Consider the following 18,665-nt stretch of genomic DNA (forward strand, 5'->3'; position numbering starts at 1 on the left):
TATTCATTAGTATAACTTTGAAATGTATTACAGCTAATTGGAAAGACTTCTGATCTCTCTCTATCAAAGGATGGTGGAACTCTATCTGTCACATTCAAAGAATGGAGTTATGTATGGCTAACATTTTTAATTCAATTCCTAAATACAATGCTAAATGGGTTTTCTTTATTCGTTATCTTAACCATTTCAATGTGACTGTGCATGGCACTTGAACCTTCAAACTTATATTTAACACTATAGCTTTCTTTTAACAATCTCACTTATAAGCTCATTATGTTTTATTATTATGGTTGTAATATCACTCTGAATATACATCATATTATACTCACCCTTCCTTCTCCCTTTCCCCCATGTGATTCCAGTATGTTCTTTGTTTGTCTACCAGTTTGTCTTCCGATTTTTCTCTTCTTTTTCTTTAAATTACTACCTTTGCCGACTTTTTTATAACAATTTTGCTCTTATAATAAGTTGTTCATACGAACTTTGATCCATCATCTATATGGAATAACTTAATTGTTCCATGAAGACTTAATGTACAATCTCATTTTGTTACTAGTTAATATTGTACATTTCAGTTGACCATCAGTTTTAAGCACTATTAAATGTCTGTAACCTGTGAATACATGCATTACCATTATCATTCTAAACAATAAAAATTATTAAAATTAAAAAAAACACTCCAGTCCCTGTTTGATCCCCATGGGTGGCGTAGAAAACAGAACTGCGTCATCAGCAAAGAACAGGGCCCGGTAACCATCAACACCAAGTTTCAGAGCATCTTGTTCCCCCCCCCCCGGCACTCTGCCACCAGGTCTGAGATAATCTTGTTGATGTATAAACAGAATAGAAGCGGGGCAAGGATACAGCCTTGCCTCGCACCACTGTCAACAGCAAATTGACTGGTGGATTCTCCTGCCGGGCCCCATCTCACAGTTGCTGAATTATCAGATTAGAGCTGAGCATTCAAGGATACCAACCCTGGTGGCACCCCCCTTTTCAGCAAAACCTGCCACAACTGGGCCATGGGGACACTGTAAAAAGTGGTCTGGAGGTTAATGAATACCTCATAGGCATGCATTATTTTCAGTACAGTATACCTCTGTAGGATGATTGATAAACGACAACACTGGTCAACAGTCAGCCCTCACTCCTTTTTGGAACCCAGGCTGGAGGTGTGAAATGAGGTCCCTTGTTTTTATCCAGTCCTGCAGTTCTTGTAATAGGAATTTAGCAAATAGTGTCCCTGATGCATCGAGTAGGGAGATCAATCTATAATTATTCCGTTTTTCTCTCCCACCCTTTTAGTAGATTGGGGCAATCTCCACAAGACACAAGAATCAGGGACAAAGGGCCTCATCACGAGTTAGGCGGTAGCCCTTAAATGCAGCGGCAACGCTATTACAGACGGATTTAAGGATCCGCCCAATCACAAGTCTGGCAGCATTTACCCTCAGCTGGAAGCTGGGGGTAAACGTGTGGGGAAAATGCAGATTTCTGGTGCAATTACCACGCAGTAATACTGCTGGCGGTAATTGCACCAAAAATTCCCCATTGGAATGGGGAATTTCGTTTACTGCTCAACCTGTGATCAGGCGGCAATACCACCAGACGGGTGGGCGGTAACGCAAATACAGTTAGCCGGTATCCCATTCAAGATATCGCCCAACTCGTGATGAGGCCCAAACTCTTCACAACAAAATTCAAATCCAAAACTTTTCAACAATTTCACAGGTATTTGCCAGGTGCTTGTCAGATTGTTCAGAAGGAGGACACTTTGGGAAACTTTGAGAACGGGAAAAAAATGATGCGCTGTATCAAACCATCCTCGCAGATTTCTTATTTTTCTCTTTGAGCTCATATCAATATCATTTTATAGAAAAATTCAGAGGTTGAACACCAGATCAATTCACAGTATTTTTTATTAGGCAAAAATGTTCACCCAGAAAGGGGCATGCTGGCGCTAAAACAGGGAAAAAGTAAAGCTCTCTCCAAGGATAGAGTAATGCCTGAGATTTTGGCAGTGGAAAATGCACTTTCAGCGCCTTACAAAATCCTAGATGATTGCTGTTGAGTCCCAGATGTATCGGCAGGCAGGGCTTCCCACGAGAGACTGCTACAAAGGAGAAAGCACAACCACATTGTTTAACTAACAACGTGTGGAATGACAAATATTCAACTGCTATTCTTTTGAAGATCTGGGTCGGCCTGATATGGTAGTGTATAGATTTGTGTTCGCGGAAGATCCTCTTGAATTCAATACTATATGAGACAGGCAGTGAATGCAATTGTTTTAACTTGGTTATATGATCCTTTTGGCAATTTTAACATAAGTCAGGCAGTTGATTGTTTGAACCTTTGGCGGTTACAGATCGAGTAGCAAGGTTGTCCAGCATAGGCTGCGATGATAGAAAGATATTCACTGCCATAACTATAGAGTGGAATGAGAAGGATGATAGAAGTCTTTTCAGTATTTTCTTTTGAAACAAAGCATGTTGTCTGAGAAATGTTGTGTTTGCGTAATAATATGGCACAGCGCTGATGTTGGCAGTGAGGGTCGCTCTCAGGGCTCTCTTGTATCGCCAGCTTTTCCTTCGTTAGGGTCCTCTCCCCTCCCTATTTCCTTTCTTGGTCCCAGGCTTTGAGGGGAAGATACCCTCTTAACCCACATTTCTTCCCTCAGTCGCCTAATACTTTTCACTCAAAGAGGAGTCTCCCTTCACCCTATGATGTCAAGGCTTCTGCCAATGCCTAGACACATCCCACCCTTCCCTAAGCTGAAGCACATTCCTACTCTGCCCCGGAACACACACCTTTCCATGCCCCTCTCCTCATTGCATGATTAACTCCTGCAAAGCCAGTGCAGCTGCATGAAAGACATGAAATGGACACAACACGCATTGTCTGGCCATTCCTGCGGACTTCACCGCGTTCATGTCCGCGCTGCAGTGCAGAGATATGAATGGGCAGCAGTTTTGGTCTTAAATTGAATATAAAGCTAATGAGAGTTCCGGTTTTACACGGAGAGACCTGGCGTTATATGTAGTTGCACCACCCAAGAGCATATATATTAGATATAAAACGGCTGTATTACAGCCTTGGGAGGACTTCACTAGAAAAAGATGGCCGTCAGGTTGGATAGCTCAGTGCTCCGAGCTCCCTGGGTGGTAGCCATGGTTACAACTGAGTAACAAAAACGGACATGGTGCACCCGACTGGTTTTGGCGGTTGGATGCCTCTCGGTCTGTTTATGAAATCAAAGTAAAAACTGGAGATACAGTGAGTGAATTATGTTTGGAAGAACAGTTAGGTGTTATTGTAATACTTGCAGGTGACACCACCCGAGCGAACACCACGCTCGTTGTACTAATGGAACCCTTGTTCCCTTAGGAACGCAGCGGGATTCCAGATTGGAAATCACATTGCCTGCGGCCATATAACAGCCGACTAGCTGTTGGGTAAGGGGTGTAGCAATAAGTAGATGCTAGCGGCATAATGTAGGGCCACATACTGGTTCATCTTAATAGGTTGTCTGTAATGTTAGCCTTTTAAATTCGTAATGTATCCATTGTTTAGACAACAAAAAGGAAGACACTCCTGGAACATTTAGAGTTTAGTGGCACACAATTATACATATTAGTTTACTGTAAACTATTACTAGTGGAAGTTAGGAAAACAGATCAAATTAGCCCATGAGGAAGGATAGCACAGATATCCGAATGCGTCGGCAAAAAAAACTATTGGAAATAAGAACACTTTATTTTCCTAGTTGTTGTGAAACAAATGTTGATGTGGACAATGAGATATGTACATAAAGGAAGAGATATGTTTTGAAAGAAGGAAATGTTGTACTCCGAGTTTTGAACATGGCTGGTTGCATTTATATCTATATGTTTATTTATATTTTGTATTTTTACTGAATGCTAGATGTTTGGAATTAAAAGTTATAATCTAAAACTTACATCCACACAAGTAGTGTGGGAACATTAAGAAATGAAAAAATACAAAAACATATCTTTTGAAAAGAGATGACTCTATTATTCATTTAATTCTTTTTTGTTAATTGATTTTTCTTTGTTAATTGAGTTATTATATTTTGTGTGTACACGTTACAAAAATGTTCTAAAGGGGATTTCCCTGGGTGGAGTACACTTGGATAATCTGTTGGCAACAACGGATTTAGGAGAAAAAACATTCCTTGGTCATTGTTCATTTGTCGATTTTCATCTCTTACATCAACCGTTCTCTCGCTTAGCCTTTGAGTCAACAAGGCTGAAAAGTTGTTACATTGAACCACAAAAGATTCAGGATTAGTTGGCTATTTGTTATTCTGTAATAGTTATCAGAACATTGCTGTCATCATGAATGTCAACCTCGGGTCGGGCTCTTTGGACATTACCTTGATGATGTTACTTCCACTACTGTGTGTGGTTTATTTTGGTCCCTTTTCTGATATCTGGTTTTCTACCGACCATCCTTATTACCAAAACTACTGATAAGTCCCATCGTTTACCTTATTCCTAGGAGCTTCTGGATATGCTTATGCATTTTTTCCTTTGCTAAGGCAAACATTGGCAGTGCATTCCAGACAGCGTTCCCATACTCCATTGGGATTTGCTTTAATCAGTTATTGCTCTCAAAATGTAAGAGGTCGCCAGTCTCATGTAATGTGGTGTGAAAATTAATGCTCACTTGTCTTGAAATGTTCTATGGTGTCAATTAGTTATTGACACTCGTTCAGTGCTCTTTATTTTATCCATACTTTGAGCTCCAGGAATTGTCAAAGGGCTTTCTTATGTTAGACTCTAAAGAACTTCCCAACGATTTTTGAGCTCCATATATTAATTTCAAACACATTTTATATATGTCATATATCAGTTTGAAACATTTGCTGTATATGTAAGAATGTTGAATAACATGCAAAGTGGCAGAACCCCGGCAATAGGAGGAAAGACTAAGCTTGTGATCGGGTTGTGTTTGGGTTTCAGATGCCCCATGGAAGCCATCAGTGAATACCTCAATCCTGGCTATCGAGGGGGAGCCTGTCACCATCTTGTGCAGCACAGAGGGGAACCCCGAGCCAATAATAACCATAATGAAGGGGAAGAGCTTGCTGAGCACAGCCATATATGAGAACGAGCTTCTGCTGGAGCTGCCAGAGGTCTCCCATGAGGATGATGGCGAGTACTGGTGCGTGGCTGAAAACCAGTATGGGAGAAGCAGTAGTTCCTTCAACATTACCATAGAATGTAAGTATATCTACAGCTTGTGCTTATGCTATGCCGTAACTCTGTATACAGCGTTTAAGCCTCATTGGCAGACTTTTGCTGATCTTGTTTTATGACAAAGATCTATCTTTTATTGCATTTTTCACAGGTAAATGTTACATATCGAAGAAAGAATATCCCTTCCACCATCCCTAACTTCCCCTTCTTTTTGAGGGCCTGTCCTTGACACACAGTAAGGGACTATTCGCTTGTCCAAAATGGCAGCCCAGGCATATGCTAGAGCTTTATAGGAAACCATGTTGGTAAGAGCCAATAATTTATTGTATAAACAGTATTGAGGTATGCTATAATTCTGAGGCACTGGGAATAACAAAGATCCGAAACTGGGACGCAAGTCCAGTATGGTGGGTCTACCCAAATGGTGAGACAAGGGTTGCTGCACGTATCAGGGACTAGCAGGTAGCTCAAAAATGCTAATTGATTGTAAGAGAAAACTCAAAAGGTGTCACCTCTAAGTCGTTGCGCAGCCCTGCGAAGTTGAAGGGAACACATATAAACTGTGTTGTATAACAAGACAATGAGCACAAAGTGACAAGTAGTAAAATCCAAAAAGATCATGAGCCAATGCTATTTTTAACTGTTTATATGTTTAGGGAATTTCCGTCCTCAAATCAATGCTGTGAGATATTCGGGATAGATCCCGCGACGGCCGTATTGTAAATTCCCTAAACTACTTGTTCACCAGTATTCCAATCGGACAAGCCAATGTAGCATATATACATCATCAGAGCTGGCTATTTTCTCATGATGAGTGCGGCATTTGCACTTCAAGATCGATCCGTATACGGTTTGCCTTGAAAAAGACCCGATTTTTGGGGTTGAAAAACGCGTCGGCAGTTCTGTTCTATGCACTCATTCATATAAACAGTTCAAAATAGCAGGTTAGAGTCTGATTATCTGCAGCCCATTCAAAATATGCCTGCACTTGAATTAAAGATGTTATTCAGCCTAGTAGGAGTCCGTTAGATGTGATGTATGACAATGCACAGGACAACTTCGTTTCAACATTCCTGAAGCCACTGCTTCAACTTTTCAACACGAAATACAACTCATAAGTAGGATACAACATTCAAGACAGCTTTCTCATTTCAATATGTATATGGGCGTGTCTTCTGACCAATTAAGAAAGCTGTAGGACCAGAATATGCTAGGTTTCGAAAAAAGGAATAGAATCTGCACTCTACCCTAATACCCTGCCACATAGCAGACTTTCAGACTTGGGTATGTTTTTCTCCGGTATTTAAAAATTGCACTGTGAAAGTATTTAAAATTGCATTGTGAAACCTATGCTTTTTTCCCATTATACAGGACTCTCAGACGTAGTTGTGTTGTTCTCCGGTATTTACTAATTGCATTGTGATATTGTCTAAGCTTGCATTGTGAAAGTATTTAAAATTGCATTGTGAAACCAGGCCTTTTTCCCATTATACAGAACTCTCAGACTTAGGTGTGTTTTTCTCCGGTATTTAATAATTGTATTGTGATAGTATTTAAGATTGCATTGTGAAAGTATTTAAAATTGCATTGTGAAACCAGGCGTTTTTCCCATTATACAGGACTGAGACTTGGGTGTGTTTTTCTCCAGTATTTAATACTTGCATTGTGATAGTACTTAAGATTACATTTTGAAAGTATTTAAAATTGCATTGTGAAAGCCAGCCTTTTTCCCATTATACAGGACTCTCAGACTCATGTGTGCTTTTTCTCCAGTATTTAAACTACATTGTGAAAATAGTGCCGTTCTGTGGTCTTGCCTTCTTAGCAAAGCATTCATTCAGCACATTTTTCCACCATTGTCTGAGCGCCTGTCGTTCTTGTCCGATTGTCTACTATTGTCTTGTCCCTCTCTGTCTCGTCTGCTTGCGCCCCTCCCTGGTTCCTTCCCTAGTGTTTTCCCATCCCCTTTCCTCTTCTCTCCTCTCCTCTCCCCACCTACCCTATGGTGCTCTGTGTCCCTCCTATCTTTTCTAACTGCTTCTCTATCGACTACCCTGCTCTCCTCACTAAATCTTATAGGAAGAAGTTTAAAAAGGACATCCTGGTCTCCAACCCAGGCCTCCCTATCGCTGACACCTATACCAGTGCTTCCTCCAGGCAAACCGTCACCGACATCTTCTTTGTCGTTCCCTCGCCAGACCTATGAATTCTACATGTGGTCTCTGTGCTCTCTCCTTTCTCTTCGTCTCCCATTAATGGTGGTACCCGGTGGGAGGCCCTCCTGTCCTCCTTCCTCTCTTCTAAGGTCATCATTGATGTTTCCCTGAATGGTAGCGTCTTGGTCCAAGACCCTCAGGCCAAACTTCTTCTTTTTGATACATGCTTCCCGCGCCTCATCAATTTCCTTTCTTCTTCTGCTGTCCCCTCTCTTCCCTCCATGACTTCCTCGTCACCCTCTGGTGTCTCCTCCTTGGCTACCTTGCCCTCTCCTCCTTCCTCCTCTGCCCCTCCTCGGTGTTCTTTTACACCTCCGCAGGGTGTACCTCTGATCTGTACCCCTCCCCGGAAGTCTTTCAGGGCCAGCAACTTTCTCCATATTGCCACTCTAAACTGTCGCTCAGCTGTCAAACACTCCTCTGACCTCTGCCGCCTCATCGAATAACTTGACCGTGATGTCCTCGGTCTCACTGAGACATGGTTCACGGCCAGCTCTGTCACAAGCTTTGACACTATCCTTCCTGACGGCTACAAGATCGTCACCACGCCCAGGTCCAATCGTTCCGGAGGGGGTGTAGCCTTGATCTTCCATGAGTGGATTCCTGCCTCTGTCATTCCTACGCAGGCCTACTCCTTCTTTGAATGCCTCGTCTGCAGGCTCTCTCTCTCTCCTAGCCATACCCTTACTGTATCTACCATCTATTGGCCACCTGGTCAGATCCCTCCTTCCTCTCTGAGTCGGCGGCCCTTGCCTCTTTTCTCTTGGTCTCGACCACTAAACTCATCCTTCTTGGAGATTTTAACGCTTTCTGGGGATCATAGTAAGGACACGGAGTTGGTGAACAGGGTATATCTTATCATCCAGGCTTGGATGGCCACTCATGGCCTGTGCCTGAACGATGATAAGACAGAGTTAATAATCATGGGTACACACGCCAACATCGAAAAACTAGGTCAGGAATTTTCTTCATTCAATATCAACGGGAATACCATCAAAGTCTCCAAGGAAGTAAAACCCCTTGGTTTCTACTTGGACTCCACTTTGTCCTTTGATAAACAGGTAAAAGCCTTGTCCTCTACCACAGCCTACACCTGCAAGCTGATAAGAGCAATTCCATTCCTCTCCAACGACAGCTGCTTGATCCTGGCCAGAGCCTTAATAATATCCAGAATTGACTACCGTAATGCCCTATACAGTGGTGCTAATAAAACCACCATCCGGAGGCTCCAAACATTGCAAAATAATGTCTTGAGAGCAGCACTTGGCATAAACAAAATAACCCATATCTCCTCCATTAGACGCCAACATAAATGGCTATCTACTGGCAACAAATTTCAGCTTAAGACTTTATCACTGACCCACAAAGCGCTAAATAATGCGGCCCCAGTTACCTTACAAACAAACTTCACAGAAGAATTTCTCTCAGACCTACTAGAGCTGGCAACGCCAACTGCCTGGCCATACCTAGATACAGGCTCACCACAATTGGCGGCAATAGTTTCCCAGTGAAGGCTGCCAAACTATGGAACTCATTGCCACTAGACATAAGAGCAGACCAAGCCTACCTACACTTCAGAAAAAACCCCATCAAACACCTCCTCTCTACTGACCCCTAGTCTCCTACCGTGGCCTACACTGTACCTAGATAAGCTTTTTCTCACTTGCATAACTCTCCTTGTTAAACTCTGTGACACCTTGTTACCTGCATATATGCACACTATTCATTTCTGTGTAACCATATATGCCTTTAAACTGTATATTTTGTATATCTTGTAACTATGTAAGCCTTTATATTGTATATTGTGTATATTTTGTAACCTTGCATCTTCTTACTGCTGTGCCCTGTTACCTGTCTGTTATGCTGCACCCTGTCTGGTGCGCATAACAAGTGAATAAACAAACAAACAAACAAACTTACTTTAACATCCACCTGGATGCTTCATGTCCTTCCTCTGGACTCTTGTGTGACCTCTGCAACTCTCTTTCCCTCTCTATCCTCCCCTCTGGCCCGACTCACTCTGCAGGGCACACTCTTGATGTTCTGATCTCTACAGACCTTCCCCTTTTTATCCCTCTCACAACTCCTCTCTCTTGGAGTGATCACTTTCTCCTTTCCTCCCAGCTCACACTCTGCACCCCTCAGGCCAAGCCAACTCCAGCACTGCCACCTACCTTCTCGTTATCCGACCCATGAAGCGTGTGTCAGTTGCAGCTTTCACTGCCACTTGTTCACCTCACCCCCGCCCCCGCTTCCGATGAGCCACACCCTGACACAGCCCTTTCTATGCTTCACTCTACTATATTTTACACTCTTGATGATCTTGCCCCTGTCACGAGGATCCGCTTGAAGCCCAAAGCCAATGCCCAAAAAGCCAAATGCAATTCCTGGTATGACTCAGACCTCGTCACCCTTAAACGCAAGTGCAGAGTGCTGAGAGGAAATGGCATGCTTCCTGTACATCCTCTGACAAACTGGCCTGCCGCCTGCTCCAAAGGCAATACTGGCTCTCTGTCCGCACCAAAAAGAGAGCCCTCATCCAAGCCCGCGTGTCTTCGGCATCCAACAACTCAGCTGAACTCTTTAAAATCTGCAAGGAGCTGGCCAATCCTGCTGCAGTCACTACCTCACCTTCCCCTCCCAGGCCCTCTGCATGGCCCTGGCTTCTCATTTCCTCTCTAAAACTCAGGACATCCTGTCCTCTCTCTATTCCTATCCCACTCCTACCTCTACTCCCCTCTCTTCATCTAGCCCTTCTGTGGCCATCTGTCTTCCCTCATTCTCTGCCTTTACCCTGTTCTCCCCAGACAAGGTTTCTAGACAAGTCCGATCTATAAAAGCCTCGTTGAAACGGGTTCTCTCCTGTTCCTCTAAAACCATCAAGGACCACCTTGACACCCTGGCTCCTGCTTTGGCTGACTTCTGCAACCACTCCTTCGACACTGGAGACTTCCCATTCCCCTTGAAGCACTCCCTAGTACACTCTCTTCTTATGAAACCCCCAGCCGACCCCTCCTGCCCTACTAACTACCGCCCAATCTCCATCACTCCTTTCCTAGGCAAACTCCTGGAAAGGCTGGCCATCTCCCAGATTAATCTTCACACTGAATTGGTTTGCTGTCTCCATTACCATCAGTTTGGCTTTAGAGCTGCCAGAAGCACAGAAACTGCTCTCCTGAACATCCGTGAAGACCTGCTCTCCAACCATGACTCCAAAGCCCCCTGTGTCCTCATCTTACTTGATCTCTCTTCTGCCTTTGACACTGTAAACCATGCCATCCTGCTCAACCATCTCTGTGATAGTCTGTGTATCACCGATCAGGCGTTGGCTTGGCTGATCTCTTTCCTCTCTGATCGACCCTCCCAGGTCTAACTTGGATCCTTCCTCTCCTCTATCTCTATCTCTACCTGTGGTGTTCCCCAGGGGTCTTACCTCTCTCCCTGGCTTTTCAACCAATACCTGGCACTTCTTGCCTACCACATTGACGCTCTCTTTCCCAACTTTCAGTGCTATGCAGATGACACTCAGCTCATTTTCAGGCTCCCTTCCGCCACTTCTTCCCCTTCTCTCATCTCTTACTGTCTGTCCGCTATCCATGAGTGGTGCGGCGCCAACGATCTCTGCCTTAATGCCAGTAAGACTGACATTCTCCTCATTGGCACATCTTCTCCCTCCTTTCCTGTCGCTCTCTGGCTAGCCTCTCTTGGCCCTCTTCCTTCTCCCACCTGTGAGGCTAAAAACCTTGGGGTCATCTTCGACTCCACTCTCTCCTTCTCTCCTCACATCGCTGACATCTCTAAGAAGTCACACTACGAACTGCATCTCCTTTCTTCCTTTCCTCTCCTTCCGACAGAAGCCCACTATCTCCAGAGCTCTGGTTCTCTCTAGGCTTGAATACTGTAATATCCTCTTCCTAAATCTGCCTGCTTCTACTCTGCGTCCTCTGCAACTCATCCAGAACAGGACTGCGAGCCTTGTCCTTGGCCTCAAGCCCAGGGACTGTGTCACTCCAGGACCGAAATATCTGCACTGGCTCCCAGTGGCTGCAAGGATTACGTGCAAAACCCTCTGCATTGTCCAAAAGGCCTTCTGGGGCCTCATTACCTCCAACTCATTCTCGAGCTCTTCGCTCATCCCCCTCCAAATCTCTCAGGAGCAGTTGCTTCTCCAAGCAACAAGTTGGTGGCAGATCTCTTTCTTCAGCTGGGGCCTCCCTCGTGAACAACCTCCCTGCCTCCCTGAAACTCGAAGAGAACCATCTCCGGTTCCGTAAGCACCTCAAGAGCTTCCTCCTTGCTTCTCCTTGCTTCTGCTTTCTCTCCTCCTCTCCCCTGCTGAACTCCTGACTGAAACTGCACTGGTCACCTGGCTACTCTCTGATCTTCGGCCCAGATCCCCTTACCCGCCAGCTGCACTCCTGCTCTGCCTCCCAGGCAACTCCTGCACTTGGGGGCTGTTTTCTGTATCCCTACAGTCCCCACCAGCTCTTGACACTTGATGTCTACACTTACCCCTGCACTTGTCACTAGCTGGCCGTACTTTTACCTACTGTTTTTATTCATCTTATTTATTTTACTGTTGGTCCTATGCTTGAGCCTACTTTCCCTTTTCTGCCACCCCCCCGCACTTGCGCAATCTCAATGTCACCTGACCTAGTAAGATCGTTATCTATGCCTTCCCTCTGTTCCCCCTCCCTTGCCTCGTCACGCTATGAAACACTTGCGTATAGGTGCGTTATAAATGCCATATCATATAATATATATTTAGGCTTCTTTTCTAGCTAGATCAACGTCTTTTTGAGGATATGCAAAGAAGGCAAACAGGTTTTTCTCTAGATATTGCAGTATACATGTTATGTTTCTTACTGCCATTGATCGAATTACAATTACCTATCATATAAAAGCAAGCATTTGTTAAACTTAGTTGTCCTTGTGTGATGGAGTGCCTGGTCCAGGTTAAGTTACTTGTAGAGGAGAGCTCAGACTATTAAGTAGTGTGTTCAAACAGGGTTTTATATCAGAGGAGATTTATTCTGTGTAGGCTAGTCCAGAATCATGAATAGCATGTGTAGGAACTCCCCATGTGAGGAAACATGGCAGCTTCTGGAGCTCATCAGTCAAAACTCTGTCCTCTCCTGGAATGAGGTGGACAGACTGGTCTGGTGTAGAAGATCCTCAGAGGGCTAGATTATGATCCCTTAGTGACAGGGTGTTGCAAGCTTTGGCCCATGACCCCACTAATATCTTGTACTGCAATTAATTGATTTTTGCTGCAACAAAACTAGTGATGAAACGCTACTGGCAACACCCTTTCTGCTCTGCAGGCTGCTGTGTCTTGGATAGCTTGAAGCATCATGAGAAGAGGGAGTATCTACTCCTTGAAACTGGCTGCTTCTGGCACATTGGCCATGACTTTTTTTGAGGAGGTGCAATGCAGGCAGCTTTTTTTACCCACTTTTGAACGTATCCATCTATTAATGAACTGCTACATCTTTGTGGTTTTGACACCCTCACAATCAAACTTAAGATCTGCTGCAGTTACTGATATCCTGCTGGAGGCACTTAGTCTGCTGGGAGATAAAGAACTGCTGTCTGCTCAACTTCAAGCCAAACCTCTCACACCAGCAGGGTATGTAACACCAGCCGGCCGCATTGGCAGCTGAGTGCATTGTGGCTGCAATGTTTTTGCCTATTTTTGCATTTATTTGGCTATTCATACCTGCTTTGTTCCTTTGAGTTTTTCCCCCTCTATGACCAAAAATTATGTCTGCCTCTGGTTGGATTCCTTTTTGAAACATAGGAGACTGCGAGTAAATATGGGAAAGGATGTCTCTACCTATAACAATCTTTCCTGAGGGGTACCCCAGGCCGCAGCACTGCCCCTGCTGCTTTTTATTGTGTTCATGTTACCTTTGGCCCCAGTGATAGAACAATACGGGTTTGTGTGTCAATTATATGCAGATTACACATAGATTCTGATTGATCTGCATGGAGGACCTGACAGAGGTGGGGAGGTAACAGAGTGCTTAGGAGGTATACAGCGGTGGATGCAGGACAGCTTTCTACCATTCAATGGAAACAAGACATATGTTCTCCAGCTAGGCGGTGATACAGGCTCAGTTGTTCCATTTCCATGGCCTACCCTCTTCGGGAGTCCACCATTACCAGTGAAGGTGGTCAGAAATGTAGATGTGCTATTTGAAAGTCAATTGACTTTTACACCACATCTAGATGTTGTAGTTAAAGCAGCTCATTTTCATCTGTGTAAGGCATTTTCTTGATACAGACCACCTGAAAGCCTTAGTCCAGGCAGTAGTTCTTTCTAGAGTGCAGTACTGCTTATCAGTGTAGCTTGGCATCTCCCAAAAATGAATGCCAAATTACAAGTGGTACAAAATAGAGCAATCTGTACCATCTTTGATGTGAATAAATATGACCGTATTTCTCAGGCACGCAAAGAGCTCGGTTGGGTACAGATCGAGGACATGGACAAGGAACGGGTGCTTGTGGTAATCTGGGAAATAGTGAATGGAACTGCACCTGAATATTTATCCTGTATGGCGAAAACCCATAAACCAATTTGTTCACTCAGATCAAGTGCAAGAAATGTGCTTGTGGTAGGAAACCCAAACAAACTGCCCTTCAGTGGTAAGAGTTTGGCAGTCCTCAGCTGTAGTTTCTGGAATAACTTACCAACTAACATCAGCAATAGTACTACACAAAATACTTTCAAACATTGCTTGAAACAATATTTCAGGTCCATTAAACACTGAATCTCGTGGGGTAATCTGCTGCCTGATGTTGCTGTTTTTCTGTTATTTATATTGTTTGTTACACTCTGTTTTAAAATGTATGGCGTCTTGAAACTAGTGTTACTAATAAATGCTCTTGCACTTGATAAATAAGCTACTACTGCTACTACTTCTATGCTTATTATGATTTTATGAGAAGGGTCAGTCTGCCTCTAAAAAAAACTCCTTACCAGATGCTGGGTTCCAAAAAGAGGGGGTCACTTCCAGCCAAGGGCAATAGCTGTAGCGCTTTTGCTTCTGGATACATCAAAGCGTAAGCATGGTACTATTAAGTTTGCTACTACTAACTCAGAGGTGGAAAGTAGTAAGCAAGACGAGAACGGCAGAGCAGACTCAGATCTGCTTGCAAAAGGGATGCTGATTCTATCAATCCCAGTAAGCATAGCTTTAATCGACTGGTGAGGAGGTAGCTTGATAGATGCAAAGGTGAGACAGTGTGACTCCTAATTCACTCTCCTGGATGAAGTGTTTCTCCAGAGCGATCAGTGAGTGAGTGCTCAAACTCCTTTCTGTATCCCTGTGGCTCATCCATCTGCATGAGCAAATGCTTGGTCCCCCCCCCCCCTTTGAAGAAGTGGATAATCTAGAACCTGATAGAAATAGAGGCAGGAAGATTGATAATCATTGGACATTGGAGACAAAGTTGATGCCTCCTGCTATAATAAATATGGCCGAGGCATCTCCCTCAAGTGATATCAATTTCCTGACCGAAAATTGGCAGAAATTCGATTTAAAGCGAGAGGTGAAGCATCCTGCAGGTAAGCAAAATCAAACAGCAGAGGGCAATCATTCTTTTCAATGAATGTTAGACTTTTATATCTGGAGAAAATGTCTCTTTGGTGCAAACATGAGGCAAACTTCAAAGATGATCAGTGAAAAAGATAACTAATTCAAGATGCCCCTACAGATGCTTTCTGCTTTAACTGGATGATTGGTCCTTGGCCCTTTTCTTCTCTTCAACAGAATCAGTGGCATCAGGTCACCATCTTACTTGTGTTCTTAACTCTTTGGTTTTTACTGGAGTGAATAGCCAAGGCATGGCTTTTTGTGTTGTCATTCGCTATAAAATCAATGATGATGTAAATTCAAAATTATGACAGCAGGGGAGGTGGTGTCCATTCCCAACATCACTGCAGCTTGTCTAGTCAATTGAGCGAGAGGAGAGATACTATCCATACAGCACCAAAAGCAAATGGCTCTAGGCTTGGGAAGTTGGTTTCTGCTAAACAGTTGAATTAAGCAATACTTGCTGATTGTTTTGTAGTTTGCATGGTTCCTGATGATAGACTACCATAATTGCAAGGGTTTACAAGAATGATTAGCTCTAAATTGATCCTACTCTAATTCCCCCCTGCCCATTAAGTGACTTTTCACTGGCTCCCACTGCCAGGACATATATTCAAATCCTGCTGCAGCATCTCGAAGGCTGTTGCCCTGATGACACCAATCTACCTCATTGAGAAGCTCTGAATCTCCAGAGGCCTATAATCCACCAGAGGTAAGCACATGTGAAGACTCGAACTCAGCTGGTGCAGGAAGGAAAGAATCAAAAGACAGGCCTTCCCTGTCTACACCCTCAACTCTGGAACCTCCTCCCTGTCAACACCAGACCCTCACTTCTACATTTCAGGAAGGAGCCCACAACCTTCCTCTTCAAGAAATGTATCCTTCCTATTACCTAGGCCCATACTCCCTTCCCTTCCTTCCTAACCTAAGACTGGGTGATCTGCTCCCCTGTATTTCCTCCCCTGGTTGCTTGTGGATGCCTTGCTGCCAAATGACCTGATCTTCCACTCCCCCATTGTTAGCTCTCTACTCCCTTGTATCTCTGCTTCATTTATCATGTGCGTTCCCTTATAACTTGTAAAGCACTCTGGTGCTTACCAAAGCTAGGTCTGCACTCAATAAATAATCTAATAATTATAATAACAATAATTTCTTATTTCGCATCCTATAAAACCCCAAGCAAGTAAATCCGGCATGGGACTGGAGATTGACAGTTTGCATGGCACAAGATACTCTGATGTTTCACCAGCTCCTCTGCTGAAAAGACTAGACACATGGATAAAACCTTGGGAGAGAAGTCTTGGATCAAGCTCCTTCTCTCTACTGAGCATGTTGCATTGAGTACCAACCACCAAATTAATGAGTGTGAACCAGACCTCTAAGAAGCAGCACTAATACATGAAAAGTAACTAGACGTTGTTGACAGTAAGATGGCAGGTGCTAAAGAGTTGACTGACACATTTGAGAAGCAAATGGAAAGGCTAGGCCTCCAGTTATAACACTTGTAAAACAAAACAGAGGATAGCATAGGGGCAACATGCTGGTCTTGGAAGCAAGACCACTCAGAGCAACAGACTTTTGAATCCGGAATCTGCACTTAGAAACTGAACTCAGGTACGGTATTAGGCGCGTTATAGAAAAACAGTTAAATGAAATGAAAAGCTTGCAGCAATCACGTTCACATGTTTAGTGTACTGAGGGGCTTGCTGTATTTAAAAGCTACTGTTAGGACTCTCCCGTTAGAAACCCTGTTGAGTAAAGGCCTGAGTGTGGATAGTCTCCAATATTCAAAGGGACTACTAAATAAATAAAAAAACATTACAATTAATTGCAAACGCTAAACATACATGGTCTGTGGGAAGTTTTGTTTCTATTTATTAGGAAACATATAGCATACTGGATACCTCCTGCTTGTTTCACCTTCTCTCTGATGAGAATCCAGAAACTTAGAAGCACAGATGGGAGCTAAAATGTGTGATGGAACCTGAAGAACTCCAGGGCGGAATTCATTCTTTATGCTGTGGTGTGTGTGTCTCAATTAATTGGCACACCGATGGTTCTTAAAATAGCACTCAAAAGGAACAAGCAAAACATATAAAAAGTTGTGAGTACCCAGTCACTAGGCTTTATCGTGTAGCTTTCTATAGCTCTAGTACTTCTGTAAATCTGTGATAGTTCATGGTTGTTTTTTGTATGTTTAGCAACTGGAGTTTGGTATGGCTCATAATGAGGAAAAGTCACTGATGTCAATCACTGTCTCAAATAAACATTACTTTTATAAAGAAGTGGAACATGGGTTTGGTGGAAGTGAGGAGTGATGAGTGGGGTGGTTGATTGCTGTGTTTGCGGGGTAAGTGTAAAACCTTGTTGCAGGAAAAAAAGATATTGGTGGGCCTGCTGTTTTTTTTTTTTTTTAATGGTCTACAAGGTTGAGATGAGGTTCATTTTTTGTGTTTAGATGTATGTAGAAGATACAGATTCTCAGCTGGAATGCTATCTGTTTGAAAGTTTAAAAGATTCATAAGATTGATACCAGAAGTGCAATGCAATGTGTTTCTAAAATGCTCCCAGTAAGTGCTGAATAGAGATTTAAGACTCTTGAAGAAACGCTGAAAAGATCATCTTTAATAAGCTCCAATACTTATCAGGAACAAACACTTTCTGATTCAGTGGTCCATGACAGACCTAAATATATCCCCTGTTTTTTTCCTGGCCCGGTTAAGCACAGTATTATAAATATTCCTGCCATTCAACAAACTCACTGAAACCACCCCACCATCCCAGACCAGCTGCTCTCATGTGGCGCTGAGCAACCTGCAAATGAAAAGTTAGTAACTCGGGAGATGGGCCACAATGCGGAGTTCCAGATCATAAAAAAGGCACAGTACACTGGAGGGGAGTTTTAGTGTCCTTACTGACTTTAATATAAAAACACATCACTGTTCTGCTGCCATTTCCCATGAGAGTGCAACCCTTTTATTTTTCCCCATTTACTTGCTGTGCTAAAGACAAAATAGAAGATACCACGGAACAAAGCCCTCCATCATATGAACTTTAGCCAAGTTCCTAATTGAACATACCCTGGGCTTTACACTCCCATGCCAACCCTTCCATGAGCTCATTACAAACATTTCATGCACTTCCCCTTTTTTATTTTAATAAACTTGGCAGATGCAGACTCCCCTTACTTGTATTTAACTTTCAGTCTTTCCGTCCGTCACTTGTCAGTCATAAAAACATATCAGTAGTGCACAGAACCTCTTAGCTGCAGCACCTGCGCTGGAGTGCCCCCAAAAGTTCATCTCCAACTCCCCGACCTGCCGCTGGTGGCTACCACGGGTACACATGCTGAGGTGCTCCTGTGCTTCACAGGGCTTTGGAAGCCCTTATTTCCCCTGTGGAAATGTTTTCATTGTAGAGGGCTTTGTCAACCCTTTATTTTCCTCAGTTGCAGTGGTTTTAAACTGATGGGGCTTGATAAGCCCTTTCCCCCTGTGGTGGCACTGGCAGGAACGTTGTTTTCAGGGCTTAAGGAGCCCTTCCCTTTATTGAATTACATTTCCTCTATGGCAGTGGTTTCAACTTTGATAGGGCTCTGACAGCCCTCAATGTGTCTTTTGGGCTTGTGA

At 43.6% G+C, this 18,665-nt stretch overlaps 1 protein-coding gene and 1 long non-coding RNA gene across 6 annotated transcripts in view; one reads left to right on the top strand and one right to left on the bottom strand.

Moving 5' to 3' along the window:
* LOC138452408 (myelin-associated glycoprotein-like) overlaps positions 1-18,665 on the top strand; it is a 655,309-nt gene that overhangs the window by 422,400 nt on the left and 214,244 nt on the right. For all 5 annotated transcript variants that reach the window (XM_069604971.1, XM_069604972.1, XM_069604974.1 and 2 more), the window contains one exon: positions 4,986-5,246. In XM_069604971.1, coding sequence (XP_069461072.1) covers positions 4,986-5,246 — 261 coding nt within the window. The remainder of the gene's footprint in view (positions 1-4,985; positions 5,247-18,665) is intronic.
* Positions 1-18,665, bottom strand: part of LOC138452464 (uncharacterized) — a 431,049-nt gene that overhangs the window by 310,739 nt on the left and 101,645 nt on the right. The gene's annotated exons all lie outside the window — the stretch shown is intronic.

This window comes from Ambystoma mexicanum, chromosome 1p (genome assembly GCF_040938575.1).
Source record: "Ambystoma mexicanum isolate Mex_15411 chromosome 1p, UKY_AmexF1_1, whole genome shotgun sequence".
Classification (NCBI taxonomy): domain Eukaryota; kingdom Metazoa; phylum Chordata; class Amphibia; order Caudata; family Ambystomatidae; genus Ambystoma; species Ambystoma mexicanum.